General features: G+C 41.6%; 1 protein-coding gene across 6 annotated transcripts in view; it reads right to left on the reverse strand.

Moving 5' to 3' along the window:
• Positions 1 to 16,716: 16,716 nt before the first annotated feature.
• MACROD2 (mono-ADP ribosylhydrolase 2) overlaps positions 16,717 to 17,472 on the reverse strand; it is a 3,509,413-nt gene continuing 3,508,657 nt past the window's right edge. For all 6 annotated transcript variants that reach the window (XM_073628250.1, XM_073628248.1, XM_073628249.1 and 3 more), the window contains exon 21: positions 16,717 to 17,264. In XM_073628250.1, the coding sequence (XP_073484351.1) occupies positions 17,227 to 17,264 (38 nt within the window). In that variant the 3' untranslated portion in view covers positions 16,717 to 17,226. The remainder of the gene's footprint in view (positions 17,265 to 17,472) is intronic.

Raw genomic sequence — 17,472 nt, forward strand, 5'->3', positions numbered from 1 at the left:
ATAAAATATGTAATTGTTTACTCTAAAAGGGTTAAAATCCCAAAATAATTCAAACTATCTTCATCAATACCAAAGTTATTAACAGTACCTTTCTAACTGAATTATTTAGCCTAGGGCAAGACTAACCATATACAACCACCCTGGAATAAATAATTTCAACAAAAACTATATTCTGCACTCCAATTAATGAAACATCATTTTGATGTCTTTTGACATAGCACTTCTCTCCTGTAAGCGGAAGATCCGTGTACCCCCATTAGCCCTCCTCATTCTCCCAACCATATTATGTGGGAGTGTGACGAAGGCACTTATTCCCCTGAGAGAGATATTTATTCTCTTTCACGGGTAAATTGTGATTACTTGCAAAAAATAATTTATACAATGTATCATCTAATCTCATATGTTTTTTGTTTACTCTTTACTCCAGAATTCACTGGTTTCTTTTCTATCTATTCATCTCTTCAGTCCACACAGGTTGATCTGCGCAGTCAGCTCTGCATAACAAAAAGTAAGTCAAAACTATTTGATCTATTGCCATGGCACCACTGAATATACTTTCCCTGAATGTTCAGGGAATAAATGTCCCTTAAAAAAGGACCAAAGCCTTCCGTACTTTCCATAACAAGAAGGCTCACATAGTATGCCTCCAAGAAACACACTTCACCAAAGATTCTACTCCAAAATATATTTCTCCTTTTTATCAACAAATTTACACGGCTTCTGCCTGTACCAAGCAAAGGGGAACTCTAATTGCATTTCACCGATCCACACCATTCACCTTATCATCAGAAATTAAAGACCCAGAAGGTAGATACCTGATACTCATGGGTTATATAATGGATACAGCAATCACGGTGATTTCCTGCTACGCTCCTAACAAACAACCTACACCATTCCTCTCACATATTACAAGTGATTAATACACACAAAATAGGAACAGTGATAATGTGTGGGGATTCGAACCAGGTCCTCCTCCCATTTCTAGATAAATCACCTTTTACACCATCCAAAATAACCTCTAGATTACCTTTTTCTCAACTTCTTTCCAAATACAATCTGGTAGATTCATGGAGAGAAAGTAACCCAATGAAAAAGAAATTCACTTATTTCTCGCACCCTCATCAAACCTTCACCAGAATAGATCATATTTTTCTAACAATAGGAATGATACCAGAAATTATTGCATCAGATATAATTCCGATTCCGTGGTCTGACCATAATGCAGTATACACTACTACTCAGCCATACCAAAAGCGCATGACCCAACGTGGTACTTACCGGACATAATGCTCAAACACCCACTACATCAGATGGCCATTGAACAAGCTTTAAAGGAATACATATCAATTAATAATACAACAGACATTTCCCCAATAACACTGTGGGAAGCTCATAAGCCTGTCTTGCGTGGTACAATACAAAGACAAATGGCACTATTTAAACGGGAACGCAAAAATCTAGCAAAAAAACTAGAACTCAATTTTAATGCAGCCTACATATCATTTCAAGATAATCCATCTCAGAGTACAAAATCTCATCTGGAAAAATCTAGATTGGAATACGATCTATTTCTCACTGAGTCAGTTGATAAATCCCTCAAACGCTCCAAACACAATTTCTACATGAATACAAACAAACCAGGTACATATTTGGCTCGGGCATTAAATTCAACTAACAAATCTTTCAAACCAATACGTTTGAAATTATCAAAAAATGTTTACACTTGTAATCCAGTTAAAATAGTCCATAAATTTCACTCACATCTCGCAACTTTATACAAGACAAACAATGAATTTAATCCTACAGAGGCTGAATCCTTCTTCTCAAAAATAACCTTACCTGAGTTATCTCAGAATCAAAAAAGCAGTTTGGATGAGCCTATAACTATAGATGAAGTTGCTAACGCCATAAAAGACCTAAAACTTAACAAAAGACCAGGCCCAGACGGCTACTCGGCTTTATACTATAAAACATTCTCAGAAATACTCTCTCCCATTCTCACTGAAACTTTTAACAAACTTCTAGATGGACATTCTTTTTGGCAAGAAACACTAATGGCAATTGTTTGTATGATCCTAAAACCCCTTTCTGATGATACTTCCTGTGTGAATTATCGGCCTATCTCTCTGTTAAACCTCGATATTAAATTATTAGCAAAAATAATAGCAAAACGCCTCAATAGCATTATAGGAAAATTAATACATAGAGATCAAGTAGGCTTCATGCCAAATAGACAGGCAGGCGATAATATACGCAGGGCAGTGTTATTGGCACATATTGCTAAAAAACGGAAAATCCCTTTATGTTTTCTATCTCTCGATATTAAGAGGGCATTTGACACAGTATCCTGGCAATATATGCAATATTCATTACAAAAATGGGGTTTTGGACCCCACTTTTTAACATGGATCAAAGCATTATATAATAAACCCAAAGCCTATATAAAATATGCTGGATACAAATCTGAAGCCTTTAATATCGAAAGAGGTACCCGACAGGGTTGCCCATTATCTCCCTTATTATTTGCCCTTATACTCGAACCCATGGCCCAACACATCAGAACAAACCAAACTATAACTGGAATTGAAGTAGGAGGTATTACACACAAATTATGTATATTTGCAGACGATATATTACTTTTTCTATCATCACCACAGGTCTCTGGTCCTAACTTAATACCAGCTCTTGATGGATTTGCAGCCCTATCCGGCCTTATGATTAATCCTAAGAAATGCCTAGTGCTTAATATTTCACTCACAAACATGGAATTGATCCCGGCTAGGGCTGCACTCCCATTCACATGGGCAGAAAAATCAATCCCATATCTTGGAATTCATTTAACAGCATCTCATTCTGACTTATTCTCAACCAATTATCCTCCTGTATTAAGACAGATCACAAATCTAATAAAACAATGGTCGCAACTTCCTTTATCCTGGATAGGGAAGATTAATGCAATCAAAATGACTATTCTACCCAAATTGCTTTATCTATTCAGAGTCCTCCCTATTCCAATTCCTTCCTATTTTTTGAGAATAGTACAAAAAAGAGCAACTTCGTTTATATGGGGCTCTTCTAAACCACGTATACCTATACACACACTACATCTTCCCAAAAATAAAGGAGGCCTGGGATACCCTAATTTTACTAACTTCTACAGAGCAGCACATTTGGCCAATCTGTCCAAATACCATGCAAAACAGGAAATCCCATTATGGGTATTTATAGAGGCTTCAGAAAATGACCCTCTATTAATATCAAATTTATTATGGCTTGATCCTAAAGACCGCTTTAAAATTCATAATCCCATAACTAAACACTTCTTATCTCTCTGGGATAAACTAAAAACCAAATATCAGTTACAATCTCCACACAATCCTCTCCTTTCTTTTATCAGAAATCCGGCCTTTTATCCGGCATGGATCTACCCAAATTCTTTTAAAGCTTGGACAACATCAGGCATTCAGACACTAAATGACTTCATAGCATCTAAATCATTCCTTTCATTCCCATCGCTTAGAGAAAAATATGATCTACCAAACTCTGAGATATTCAGATATCTCCAAATCAAAAATTTCTATACACCATTCCTAAAGGGGGATACACCATTATCCCAATTATCCATTTTTTAATCAATCTGTACAAAAGATCCATTTGCTAAAGGTACAATTTCATCACTTTATAATCAATTATATGGAGTAGCAAATCTTAATAGACCCTCTTACGTTCAGAGGTGGGAGGAGGACCTGGGACGAACTTTAGAAGACACGGACTGGTCTAACATATGGCTCACATCTAAGTCATCCTCACCCAACATCTTAGCACTGGAGACAAATTATAAAGTCCTAACTCGCTGGTACCTTGTACCCGCTAGAGTGGCAAAATATTCACCTAATACCTCAGCTCTTTGTTTTCGAGGATGCCCAGAAATAGGCACATATTTACACATATGGTGGACGTGCCCAGTAATCCAAACCTTCTGGAGGGAAGTCTTCGTGATTGCATCTAAAATATTTAAAAAAATAATACAACCAGATCCATATTTAACTTTACTTAATCTAAAACCGGAATGGTTAACACTCTCTCAATTCAAACTTATGATCCAACTAATAACGGCTGCAAAACAAACAGTGGCCAAGGCATGGAAATCTCCTACATTGGTACTAGCAGAAACAATTCACAGAATGAATAATACAATGTCCCATGCCAAGATGGTAGCCATCGATCAAAATCAAATTCCAAAATTTGAAAAACTTTGGCATCCTTGGATAAAACAACAGTTCCTGTCAAACTTCAATGACTCTGTCCTGTTGCCATGGTAACAGATTAAATGACTTACAGAGACACCCATTCTAAGGCTTCAAAGAGAACTAAAAAGAATAATAAACTGACGAGTGGGACAACCTTGTGGACCATACCTCTACCTTTCAACCCTTTTTCTTCTTTCTCTTTCCTTTTCTCCACCTTACGATTAAAGCTCATTATCAGAATTTATTTGACCTATATACACTCTACTTGTAAACAATATGTATAGTAGGTATAAATCATTTAAATACCTACAAAAGTAACTAAGGAAATGATATATATCTTTAATTTAGGTTTACGTGAACCCAATGTTTAATATTTTAAATTTCATGATATTTACCTATATAAACCCTACTGTAAAACAATGAGCTTACTTTATAGATCCTTGTAAACTTACTTTATGTATCTTTATAACATTGTATACTCAATAAACTTCTTTTGACAAGGAAATTTTCCACATTTTGTCATGTTACAACAAAAAACATAAATGTATTTTGTTGGGATGTCATGTGATAGACTAACACAAAGTGGCACATAATTGTGAAGTGAAAGGAAAATGATAAATGGTTTTCAACATTTTTTACAAATAAATATGTGAAAAGTGTGGCATGCATTTGTATTCAGCCCCCTTTACTCTGATATTCCTAACTAAAATCTAGTGGAAGCAATTGCCTTCAGAAGTCACCTAATTAGTAAATAGAGTTCACCTTTGTGTAATTTAATCTCAGTATAAATACAGCTGTTCTGTGAAGCCCTCGGAGGTTTGTTAGAGAACCTTAGTGAACAAACAGCATCATGAAGGCCAGGGAACACACCAGACAGGCCAGGGATAAAGTTGTGGAGAAGTTTAAAGCAGGGTTAGGTTATAAATGAAATATCCCAAGCTTTGAACATCCCACAAAGCACTGTTCAATCCATCATCCGAAAATGGAAAGAGTATGGCACAACTGCAAACCTACCAAGACATGGCCGTCCACCTAGACTGACAGGCTGGGCAAGGAGAGCATTAATCAGAGAAGCAGCCAAGAGGTCCATGGTATTTCTGGAGGAACTGCGGAGATCCACAGCTCAGGTGGGAGAATCTGTCCACAGGACAATTATTAGTCATGCACTCAACAAATCTGGCCTTTATGGAAGAGTGGCAAGAAGAAAGCCATTGTTGAAAGAAAACCATAAGAAGTCCCATTTGCAGTTTGCGAGAAGCCATGTGGGGGACACAGCAAACATGTGGAAGAAGGTGCTCTGGTCAGATGAGACCAAAATTGAACTTTTTGACCTAAAAGTAAAACGCTATGTGTGGCAGGAAACTAACACTGCACATCACCCTGAACACACCATCCCCACCGTGAAACATGATGGTGGCAGCATCATGTTGTGGGGATGCTTTTCTTCAGCAGGGACAGGGAAGCTGGTCAGAGTTGATGGGAAGTTGGATGGAGCCAATTACAAGGCAATCTTAGAAGAAAACCTGTTTGAGTCTGCAAAAGACTTGAGACTGGGGCGGAGGTCACCTTCCAGCAGGACAACGACCCTAAACATACAGCCAGAGCTACAATGAAATGGTTTAGTTCAAAGCATATTCATGTGTTAGAATGGCCCAGTCAAAGTCCAGACCTAAATCCAATTGAGAATCTGTGGCAAGACCTGAAAATTGCTGTTCACAGACGCTTTCCATCCAATCTCACAGAGCATGAACTATTTTGCAAAGGAGAATGGGCAAAAATGTCACTCTTTAGATGTGCAAAGCTGGTAGATACATCCCCAAAAAGACTTGCAGCTGTAATTGCAGTGAAAGATGGTTCTACTAAGTATTGACTCAGGGGGGCTGAATACTGGGGTCGGCCGAAAGGTTTGGCCCGAGCATGAGTTGGGGCCAAACTTTGGCTGTTTGGACATTCAACTGAATTATAGGGTCGTTTGACCATGTGTTCGGCCCGCCGAATGACCACAATACACTGCGCCCCGCTGCACAGTGCATTGAAAGCCTTGATTGGCTGAAGCAATGAAAGCTTTGCCCCAATCAGGGCACAGAGCACTGTCAGAGTCATGATGACTGTATCCAATCATGGCTCATTGCTCTTAATCCCGCCCCACACTATAAAAGTATTCTTTCCACAGCAACCATTTGTAAAGTGATAACGGCATGGAGAGAGCTAGAACAGGGCTCTGTTCAGTGCTATTAGACAGTTAGTGTGCTATAGTGTGCTGTTCTGATTCTATTGTCAGTGTAGAATATCATTTTAGTGTGCATCCAGAGTTCAGTTTGAGTGTAGTGCGACCATTCATTTTTACATTAGTGTGAATGTAGAGATAGTTGTAGTGAGTGTGAGTGTAGTGACCATTTAACAAAGTATATTTTATTGCGTTAGTGAAAGTTTAACGCTGAATAGTTCTGTGCGTTGCTGCAAGTTTAATGCTGTATATTTCATTGCGTTACTGCAAGTTTAACGCCATATATTTAATTGTGTTACTGCAAGTTTAACGCTGTATAGTTCTGTGCATTACTGCAAGTTTAACACTGTATATTTAATTGCGTTACTGCAAGTTTAATGCCATATAGTTCTGTGCGTTACTGCAAGTTTAACGCTATATATTTCATTGCGTTACTGCAAGTTTAATGCTGTGTATTTCATTGCGTTGCTGCAAGTTTAACGTTGTATAGTTCTGTGCGTTACTGCAAGTTTAACTATGTATATTTCATTGCATTACTGCAAGTTGAACGCCATATAGTTCTGTGCGTTACTGAAAGTTTAATGCCATATATTTCATTGCGTTACTTCAACTTTAGTGTCATATATTTCATTGCGTTATTGCAGGTTTAACGCCATATAGTTCTGTGCTTTACTGCACGTTTGACGCAGTATATTATAGTGTATCTGTGGAGTGTGTCTGTGTAGTGAATACTCAAATTAAAGTACACCAAACACCACTTTCCATTGATTAAAGTGCATTCACTTACACATCTTTATTACATTTTGTTAATAAGCACCCCCACTCCCCCATCATGTCTGGGAGGACAACAAGGAGAGGCAGACGTTCCCATGGCACTGTAAGGGGTACAGCAGCTTTTCCTCTGTTTAGTGATGTTGCCCGTGCTATCCAGCCACAGTATGCAGAGGAGGTGGTGGACTGGCTTACTAAACTGTCCTCGTCCTCCGTCACCCAAGTAGAGACTAGTGCGCAGTCCCCTGCAGCTGCCAGAGTGGTAAAACCTGCCTCCTTGTCTACAGTTACTCCTGCCATAGCCCCAGCATCAGGCATAGAGAAGTCAGCCGAGTTATTTGAACACAGCGTCAGCCACTTCCTCCTTGACAATGCACAGCCATTACTCGAGTCAGATGTTGGTTCTGAGGTTGAGGAAGGCAGGGACATGAGCCTACAGAGAGGGGAGAAAACTGGCATTCATGTTCCCCGATCCGCAGCTTATTGCCAAGTTGTCTCCAGTGGTAATGAGGATGGAGGAGATGATGATGATGAGGTCACTGACTCGACTTGGGTGCTGGATAGAGCAGAGGAGGAAAGTGAGGGTGAGGCACAACCCCAATGATGCAGGCATCATGGAAGAGTAGAGAGCAGCCACCCTATTCCACCCTATTCCATCACAATTCCATTGTGGATCTGTTATCTCCCGGCCCACTTCCCACAGCTCATCTGTCTGGGCCTTTTTTAATACATGTGCAAAACACATCAAGCGTGGCAAAACACCAACCACTTGGGTACCACATGCTTGACAAGGCATTTAACAAAGCATTTAACCTCCCACCACTCAGCCTGTTGGCAAGAGCACCTAAAAGCCACACAAAAGGGGCACAAATCTGTCCCTCCTCCTTACTCACCTCGGTCTGTCTCTGCTATACCTCATGACCCCTCAGCAGCCTCCACTGACAGGGATGATAGTATAGTGCAGGGTGTCCCAGGTCCTTGCAACACATCTGCCAGCAGCACACCACCAGCTGTAGACTATAGCTGGCAAATTTCTCTGCTCAATCTGCTGCAGCGGAAAAAAAAATACAGTCCCTGCCATCCATATGCCTAGCGTCTAAATGCAAGCTTGTCAAAGCTGCTGGCTCTACAACTTCTGCCTTCCCACCTGGTGGTTTCTGCCCCTTTTGTGAATTTGCAGAATGTGCTGTACCTCAATGGTAGGTTCCCAGTCACTATTTCTTTTCACGTAAGTCTATTCCAGCTCTCTACTATCACATGGAAGGCAATGTTGTGACATCGTTGGGCAAGGCATTCAGCCGCAAATTCCACGTTACTGCTGACACATGGTCCAGCAAGCATGGGCAGGGGTGATATATTTTGTTCGCAGCACACCGGGTAACTCTGCTTGCAACTCGGAAGGATGCAGGACAGGGCTCAGTACTGCAGCTTGTTGTGCCCCCACGTCTCCATACAGCTGGTGATGATGCAAGATTTGTCAGCTCTACCCCCTCCTCCTCCATGCCCTCCTCTGCTAAGTTGTCCTATGAACCTCAAGTACCCCCTAAGCGTTCAAAGGGCTATTCAATGAGTCAGGCTAAAAGGTACCATGCAGTGCTTCAGCTGGTGTGTCTAGGGGACAGGAACCACACCGAAGCAGAGATTCTTGCAGGTCTGCAGGGACAGGCCCAGAGGAGGTTCATGCCATGCCAGCTGGAGCCAGGAATGGTGGTGTGTGATAATAGCAAAAACCTCCTGTCCGTCCACCCTTAGACAGGGAAAGTTGACACAATGATGCCATGCCTCAATTTGGTGATGCAGAATTTCCTAAATAGGTACCCAGGGTTGGAAAATCTACTAAAGCAGGCCAGAAGAGTCTGTAGCCATTTTAGGTGGTCATACACAGCCAGTGCTCGGTTGGCTGAAATTCAGCAGGAATTCCACCTGCCCGTAAACTGCCTGATTTGTGACATGCCCACCAGGTGGAACTCGACTTTGGCAATGCTTCAGTGGCTGCACATGCAGCAGAGGGCCATCAACAAGTACCCGTGTGAGTATGGCACAATAACAGTCTCAGGCCAGTTAGTTTTTTTACCCAACGCCAATGGCTGCTCATAAAGGATGCATGCACTGTACTGTCACAATTTGAGGAGGCCACAAGGATGTTGAGCCGTGAAAATGCATGCATCAGTGACACAATCCCTGTTGTGTTCCTGCTGAAGCAGACTCTGCATGGTATTATGGACAGGGCACTCGAGACAGAGCAGAAGAGGACTTCCTTCCCTCTCAAGGCCCACTTTATGCAGACACCATTGTTCCTATGCCATAGAACACACAAAAGGAGAGAGAGGAGGAGGATTCTGGCAGTTTCTGAAGCATTGAAGCAGAGGAAGACATACATCAAACAGTAAGAGATGGTTTTCCATCCACAGAACCCTTGGGAGTAGTACGTGGCTGGGAGGTGGCAGTTCCAGATACTATAATCCTCAGTGAGGAGTCTGCTTCTCATGCCTCTGCAAATTAGTGGTGCATGGGCTCCCTCATGCTTCAAAGCCTGTGAAAGGACCCAAGATTAAGTGGCATAAAGGAAAAGGATCACTATTGGTTGGCAACCCTCCTTGACCACTGTTATAAGGGAAAAGTCTCAGAACTCATCCCATCCCCACAGAGAGTGCAGAAGATGAAATCTCTTGAGGACACCTTAACCGCTTCCCAACAAGCCGCCGCAGTTATACTGCGTTAGGTTGGCTCCCCTGCGCGAGCCGTCATAGCTATACGTTGGCTTGCGGGGTCGGGATAGCAGGCACGCACGCGCCGCCGGAGAGGGTGCTGATGCTCGTGGCCGACAGTTGTGATGACCACCGGCCACGAGCGATCATGAGCAAGAGACACAGAACAGGGACGAGTGTGTGTAAACACACACTTCCCTGTTCTCTTCTAAGAGGAGTGACAGATCGTGTGTTCCTATTAGCTAGGAACCAAGATCCGTCACTTCCTCTAGTTAGTCCCCTCCCCCTTCATTTAGAATCACCTCCCAGGGAACACAGTTAATCCCTCGATCGCCCCCTAGTGTTAACCCCTTCACTGTCAGTGACATTTTTACAGTAATCAATGTATTTTCATAGCATTGATCGCTGTATTAATGCCAATGGTCTCAAAAATGTGTCAAAATTGTACAATGTGTCCCCCATAATGTCGCAGTCACAATAAAAATCGCAGATTGCCGCCATTACTAGTGAAAAAAAAATAAATAAAAATGCTATAAATCTATCCCCTATTTTGTAGACGCTATAACTTTTGCGCAAACCAAGCAATATACGCTTATTGCGATTTTTTTACCAAATATATGTAGAAGAATACATATCGGCCTAAACTGAGAAAAAAATAGCTTTTTTTTAAAAAAAATGGGAATATTTATTATAGCAAAAAGTACAAAATATTGTGTTTTTTTCAAAATTCTCGCTCTTTTTTTGTTTATAGCACAAAAAATGAAAACTGCAGAGGCGATCAAATACCATGAAAAGAAAGCTCTATTTGTGGGAAAAAAAGGACGTCAATTTTGTTTTGGTGCAATGTTGCACGACCGCGCAATTGTCAGTTAAAGCGACGCAGTGCCAAATCGCAAAAAGTGCTCTGGTCAGGAAGGGGGTAAATTCTTCCGGGGCTGAAGTGGTTAAAGAGAAGTTTATCGAATGCTTTTCTCAACTCTGGTAGGCTACAGTGTAGTGGAAAACATAGTTTTGAGGCTTCTGTTGGTCAAGAGAGGAGCGGTGAAGAAGGCGGCCGCCTAAGTGATGCATTTCTCAATTTTTTTAGTCCTCGCCGCCCAGGGCTGTCAGCTTCCACATCTCATCGTCAGTGTCTGCATCACATGGTGGATGGTTATCTAGGGGCGAAAACAGAGATGGAGAGATTTCCAGTCGATGGTCCACTGGCTTAGGCTTAATGTACACGGGACGTTTTTACAACCTCTCCTGAACGATTTAACTTGACAGATAGTAACCCACGTTTAAAACGTCAATTTTGCCGCGTTTACATGCTGCGTTTGCGTTTAGAAGCATTTGAAAAAAAAAATATTTTTTTTTAAAAATAGGCAAAAATTAAAAACACCTATAAACGAAACGCGGCTACCGCGTTTTGTGTCTAAAACGTCAGAAACTTCGGCATCTGAACTAATTTTTTTGCCTTCAAAGAAAAGCCTATAAACGCAACTGCCTAAAAACGACATTAAACAAACCTGTGTACATGTACACATAAGATAACATTGGATAAGTTTAGGGGCAGCTAAAAAAAGCAGCCAACTGCCTCTGAACGTCCGTTTACTAGCAGCAGTGTACATGAGGCCTAACTGGGTCATGAGAATAGACCACTGGCTAGAACTTGCCCAGAATGATATTGAGCTGCTGGGCTGCCCTGCATCCAGCGTACTTTCCGAACGGGCATTCAGTGCTGCTGGAGGTTTTGTTACTGATCATAGAACGTGTCTGTCCACAGACTCCGTGGACCGTTTGACTTTTATCAAAATTAATCAGTCCTGGATTACCAGCAGCTATGAAGCCCCTGATGCCGATGTCACCGATTAAGTGTTTTTGGGATGTGAAATCTCTGCAGGACTTCTAGGCTGCCTAGTGTTGTGGGTGTTGATTTCATCTGGAAGAATGTTTTTGGTGTAGGTTTTATGGGCACAATTAACACCCAAAGACCATTTTTTATGCACCTGTTTGACACATAGCTGAGTCCCGCTTATGTTATTGAAAAACCTCAGGAACATAGAGAAAGGAATTACATCATAACCATGCAGTTACACTAGGATGAACGATACATTACACAAGAACACTACTGCCTAGTGGCAGAACTTCTAATCACAGTAGAATATATGTGAACCTTTTTTGAACCTAAGTCTCTATAAATGACATGTTAATATTTTGATCTATTAAACATTGTGCTCTCATCTTATTGAGTTTTGGGACACTTATTGACCATTAAATATAAAGCAACTGACAGCACAACGGTTGCACAAAAGTGTTTTGTGTGCACAAACTCGTAGGGAAGAACTATGAGGAAAACTTACTATAAAGTGCAAATTTGTCCAGACTATGAACTATTTACATATCCTTAAAGTGCTACTAAACCCAGGACCCTTTAACTATATGTGGTCTCCCACAGTACACAGAACATGGAAATGCAATTATTTTAGTAAATATAAACTGCTAAATACCTTTTCTCATCAGCAGTATATAGCAGTCTTGTGTATTCTTGTCTGGTTAAAGCTTGTAGGAGGTGTTTTCATTTCACTTTGACTGTCCTATGAGGCTGCAGGACCCCTTACCCTCTGTCAGGACAGCCCTGATTGGCTCTGTGCTGATCACTTGCACCCTCCCAAGAAAAAAAAAACTCTCTAGCAATACACACCAAACTGAGCATGTGCAGAGTAGGGATGAGCAGAACAACCTCCTGTTCGGTTCGCACCAGAACATGCGAACAGGCAAAAAATGTGTTCGAACACGCGAACACCGTTAATGTCTATGGGACACGAACATGAATAATCAAAAGTGCTAATTTTAAAGGCTTATATGTAAGTTATTGTCATAAAAAGTGTTTGGGGACCTGGGTCCTGCCCCAGGGGACATGGATCAATGCAAAAAAAAGTTTTAAAAACAGCCGTTTTTTCGGGAGCAGTGATTTTAATAATGCTTAAAGTGAAACAATAAAAGTGTAATATCCCTTTAAATTTTGTACCTGGGGGGTGTCTATAGTATGCCTGTAAAGGGGCGCATGTTTCCCGTGTTTAGAACAGTCTGACAGCAAAATGACATTTCAAAGGAAAAAAAGTCATTTAAAACTACTTGCGGCTATTAATGTATTGCCAGTCCAACAATACAAATAGAAGTTCATTGATAAAAACGGCATGGGAATTCCCCACAGGGGAACCCCAAACCAAAATTAAAAAAAAATGACGTGGGGGGTCCCCCTAAATTCCATACCAGGCCCTTCAGGTCTGTCTTTTAAAAGCCTAAGGTGAGCCTGATCTGGCATTTGTCAGCATCTTCCGCCCCTCAGTGTGTGCGCCGTGTGCTCCGCGACGTCCCTCACACGGCGTCGCCTGTTACTTAGACCACGCCCCTCTTTAATACCCCCCTCCTTCTTTAAAAAAAAAATCTAGTCCGTGCGCTCGCGCAAACAGCATTCGGGTCTGCAAATGCAGACCCGAAGCGGAGGGGGTTGCGAACACCATCTGCCATCTTGCCAGAGTGGCGAGCGTACTGCCTAAGCACAAGAACTGGCGCAACAATCCCTTGCTGGACAGTGTTCACAATAAAGGCAAGTTTGAAATTTACAAGTAGTATATGTGAAGCCGCCACCACACCTCTCCGGGAGGGGAGGGAGTGGGGATGAGGGAGTTGTATCAGCAGAGTGTTAGGCTCCCTAATCTGCAGGATATATACTAAATTGCTTAGTAGGGGCCATTTTTTACATAAAAAGTGTCAAAACTGCTGCTGTACCCCCAGTTAGTTCCCTCAGAAGAGGAAACGCCAACTGTTCAATAAGAACCCCCATTGACTGCTGGGACCACACATGCTGTTATAGCCAGGACACAGAGCCTCTGAGAAGCAATGTACCAAGGTATGTGTAATTTACTCCCTCTAGTGGAGATCTTATAAAATGTTTAATATATGGAAGAAAAGGCATAGGTGGACTTTTTACAGTTCCAAGGCTTCTTCCCTTACCTTATCCTCACTGCAGGATACTGCTGAAACAGATAGATCCAAACTTCACCCATCACGGCGGGCAGCGTTAGTAAACCCTCAAAGACCGGGTCCCTTAATAGGGGTTCCACTCCTTTGGACCTGTATAGCACCCCTCAGGAGCAACTTTAGGTAATGTATCAAGACCAAAAAGAGTCCTAGTTCCTGGGGTCCAACCCTGAGAGAAGAAGAGAAGCGTTACAGGCAAAACCTCGCTCTTCTATGCAAGGCCTGGGTACCATCCTGTGGCCTCAGTGGCTTGGATGGATCCGGCTGTGGAGGTTATTTAAATCCAGCATGGATCCCTCCTGGAGCTCCTCGGAGCACATCTTCACTCGTGACCAACACTTTAGACACTGGAGAAAAATCTGAGATACTCCTGGAAAGAAGAGGGGTTATATAGGGGAGTGAACTTCCTGTATTGGGTATACCAGTGACCAATCACCTGAAGGTGGCCCATAACCCATTAAGTTATTACTTAGGCTCTGTGTCCCATGATGTACAATAAAGAAATAATTATTTTTACGTAAGTTTAAGTAAGATTTTGTGTTGGGCCACATTTATAGCCGGCTTGGGCCGCAGGTTGGGCACCCCTATTCTAAAGTGTGTTTCAGTCACTTTCTAACAGTTTAGAAATTACTGTGTTTACATTCAAGAGTTGGCAGGCCACCAAGATTCTGGCACAACAGACAGTAGTATGAAAAGAAATGAGATTATAATGCATGTGTTGTGAACTTTTAAAATACATTTCTTCACACCACAGCAAAAGAGATGAACCAAGGCTTGTAAAGTGCCTTTTTAGAACACTTTAAAGCAGTAGTAAAGCCAGCAATGTGATTTTTACCTACAGGTAAGCCTATAATAAGGCTTACCTGTAGATAAAATTAATATCTACTAAACGTGCGCCATTTAGGAGATATTCACCCTGCATGCAGCCAATGACACCACCGTCACATGCGCTCTGAAGGTGCATATTATGCAATTGTCTTACAGGTTTTTTTTTTCTAAACCTGCCCACAGTTTACAATCGCTTTAGGCCCCTTTCACACTTGTGCAACTTGTCCTGCGCCTTGGGACTGCAAAGTCGCATAACAAGTCGTACCCCATGATTTCCAATGAGTACCATTCATATCTCTCCGACTTCAAGTCACAGCTACTTCAAAGTAGTCCCTGCACTACTTTGGTCCAACTTTGATGTGACTTGAGGTCCATAGACCTGAAGATTACACAGGCACAGGCAGTCACGCCAAAGTCAAAATCGTCGCCAGGTCACACAAGTGTGAAAGGGGCCTAAATGTGCATTACCTGTGCATGTGTTTTCTTTAAGCATTATTTTCCTCTTCAGCCAAACTAGCAGAATCTCTGGGGACATCTGTCGTGCCTCATCAACACTGCTTGTCATAGTTGTTTTAAGAAACCTGCTATAGCACCTGCTGCAGGATTATATATATATATAATATTATATTATACACATACACACACTATATTACCAAGTATTGGGATTCCTGCCTTTACACATGAACTTTAATGGCATCCCAGTCTTAGTCTGTAGGGCTCAATCTTAAGTTGGCCCACCCTTTGCAGCTATAACAGCTTCAGTACTTCTGGGAAGGCTGCTCACAAGGTTTAGGAGTGTGTCTATGAGAATGTTTGACCATTCTTCCAAAAGTGCATTTGTAAGGTCAGGCACCGATGTTGACAAGAAGGCCTGGCTCGCAGTCTCCGCTCGAATTCATTCCAAAGTTGTTCTGTCGGGTAAAGGTCAGGACTCTCTGCAGGCCAGTCAAGTTCCTCCACTCCAAACTCACTCATCCATGTCTTTATAGACCTTGCTTTGTGCACTGGTCCAAATCATTTGGTGTGGTGATTATGGTGTGGGTTTTTTCTTCAGGGTTTGGGCTTGGCCCCTTAGTTCCAGTGAAGGGAACTCTTAAGGCTTCAGCATACCAAGACATTTTGGAAATTTTTTATGCTCTCAACTTTATGGGAACAGTATGGTTATGGCCCCTTCCTGTACCAACATGAATTTGCACCAGTGCACAAACAAGGTCCATAAAGACATGGATGAGCGAGAGTTTGGGGTGGAGGAACTTGACTGGGCTGAAAAGAGTCCTGAGTGCAACCCGATAGAACACCTTTGGGATGAATTAGAGCGGAGACTGTGAGCCAGGCTTTCTCGTCCACATCAGTGCCTGACCTCACAAATGCTCTTCTGGAAGAACTGTCTAACGTTTCCATAGACACACTCCTAAACTTTGTGGACAGCCTTCCCAGAAGAGTTGAAGCTGCAAAGGATGGGCCAACTCAATATTGAACCTTACGAACTAAGACTGGGATGCCATTAAAGTTCATGTGCGTGTAAAGGTAGGTGTCCCAATACTTTTGTTAATATACTGTATATATGGCATGGATAATAGGCCTATCCAGTCTATATTTTAAGGAGGCAGCCTGATAATTGGTACTTCTATACAAAATGTGCTATTTGCACCAGAAACCATTAAGGATGCTTTACAGCATGCTAGGTCCCTTCTGAACACGGGGTGCCCATAGCCCTACTACCTGGGTAGGAGAATGTCTCTTGCTCTGATTAGTCACAGTTCCAGCCAATGGTCGCTTCAGCACCCACATATATGCACAGTCATTTCTACAGGAATGTGTGCATTGGGAATAGTGCGTTGGAATCTACTACCTGAGTAGTCTCCATTTACAACATTCTTTCACTTAAAAGACACTGACACATCCGTACAGAACTTGCGTATTTAATGAGCTTTTATTCATTTTAATTTTCAAACTTAAAGAAATGTTCTACTTACATACATGAACATCTTGAGGCTTGTCCATATACACACATTCAGTGTTTTATAGAACGGGAGGCCTCTGTGAAATCATGTTATGGGATAACAAGTGGCCAAGCCAAATTACAAATTGAATTTCAAAACTCAATTAATATATTATGCATGTAAACTAAAGTATTCATTATTATCAACTTTGAACTTGTGAAAGATCATTAGCAAAGGAAAGAAAAGAAATGTAGCCTGAAGCTATGTTTAGCATTTTCAACAAAAATAGAAGTTACTAAATGCAATTCCAAAATTTAAAGTATTTCACCAAAACCCTTTTCAACTCATAACAAGAAGAATCAAATCAGATAAACCCCTAAATCACACAGCCTGCAAGTCCTAAGAGTAACGCTCCAAGTGCGGTCTCATCTGCTACTACTGGAAGAGTGTCACACTTGTCCAACTTCATTGCTTCATTTTTCATCACCATCTCTTTCGTCAGCCATATCTCCTAAAAAAAAAAAAAAAAAAAAAATTATATTATTGTAACTTATAAATATTGTGTGTACATGTTGGAAAGTCCACCCTACTTGGTAGAGGACCCCACAAGCTTTTTGTATCTCATAGACCACCAGTGCAATATTTCTGCATTGGTGTTCTCAGCTCCCATCTGCCAAAATAGTCATGATGATGTCTCACTGATCCTGCTGTATTGCTTA

The sequence above is a fragment of the Aquarana catesbeiana genome, linkage group LG04, assembly GCF_042186555.1.
Source record: "Aquarana catesbeiana isolate 2022-GZ linkage group LG04, ASM4218655v1, whole genome shotgun sequence".
Classification (NCBI taxonomy): Eukaryota; Metazoa; Chordata; class Amphibia; order Anura; family Ranidae; genus Aquarana; species Aquarana catesbeiana.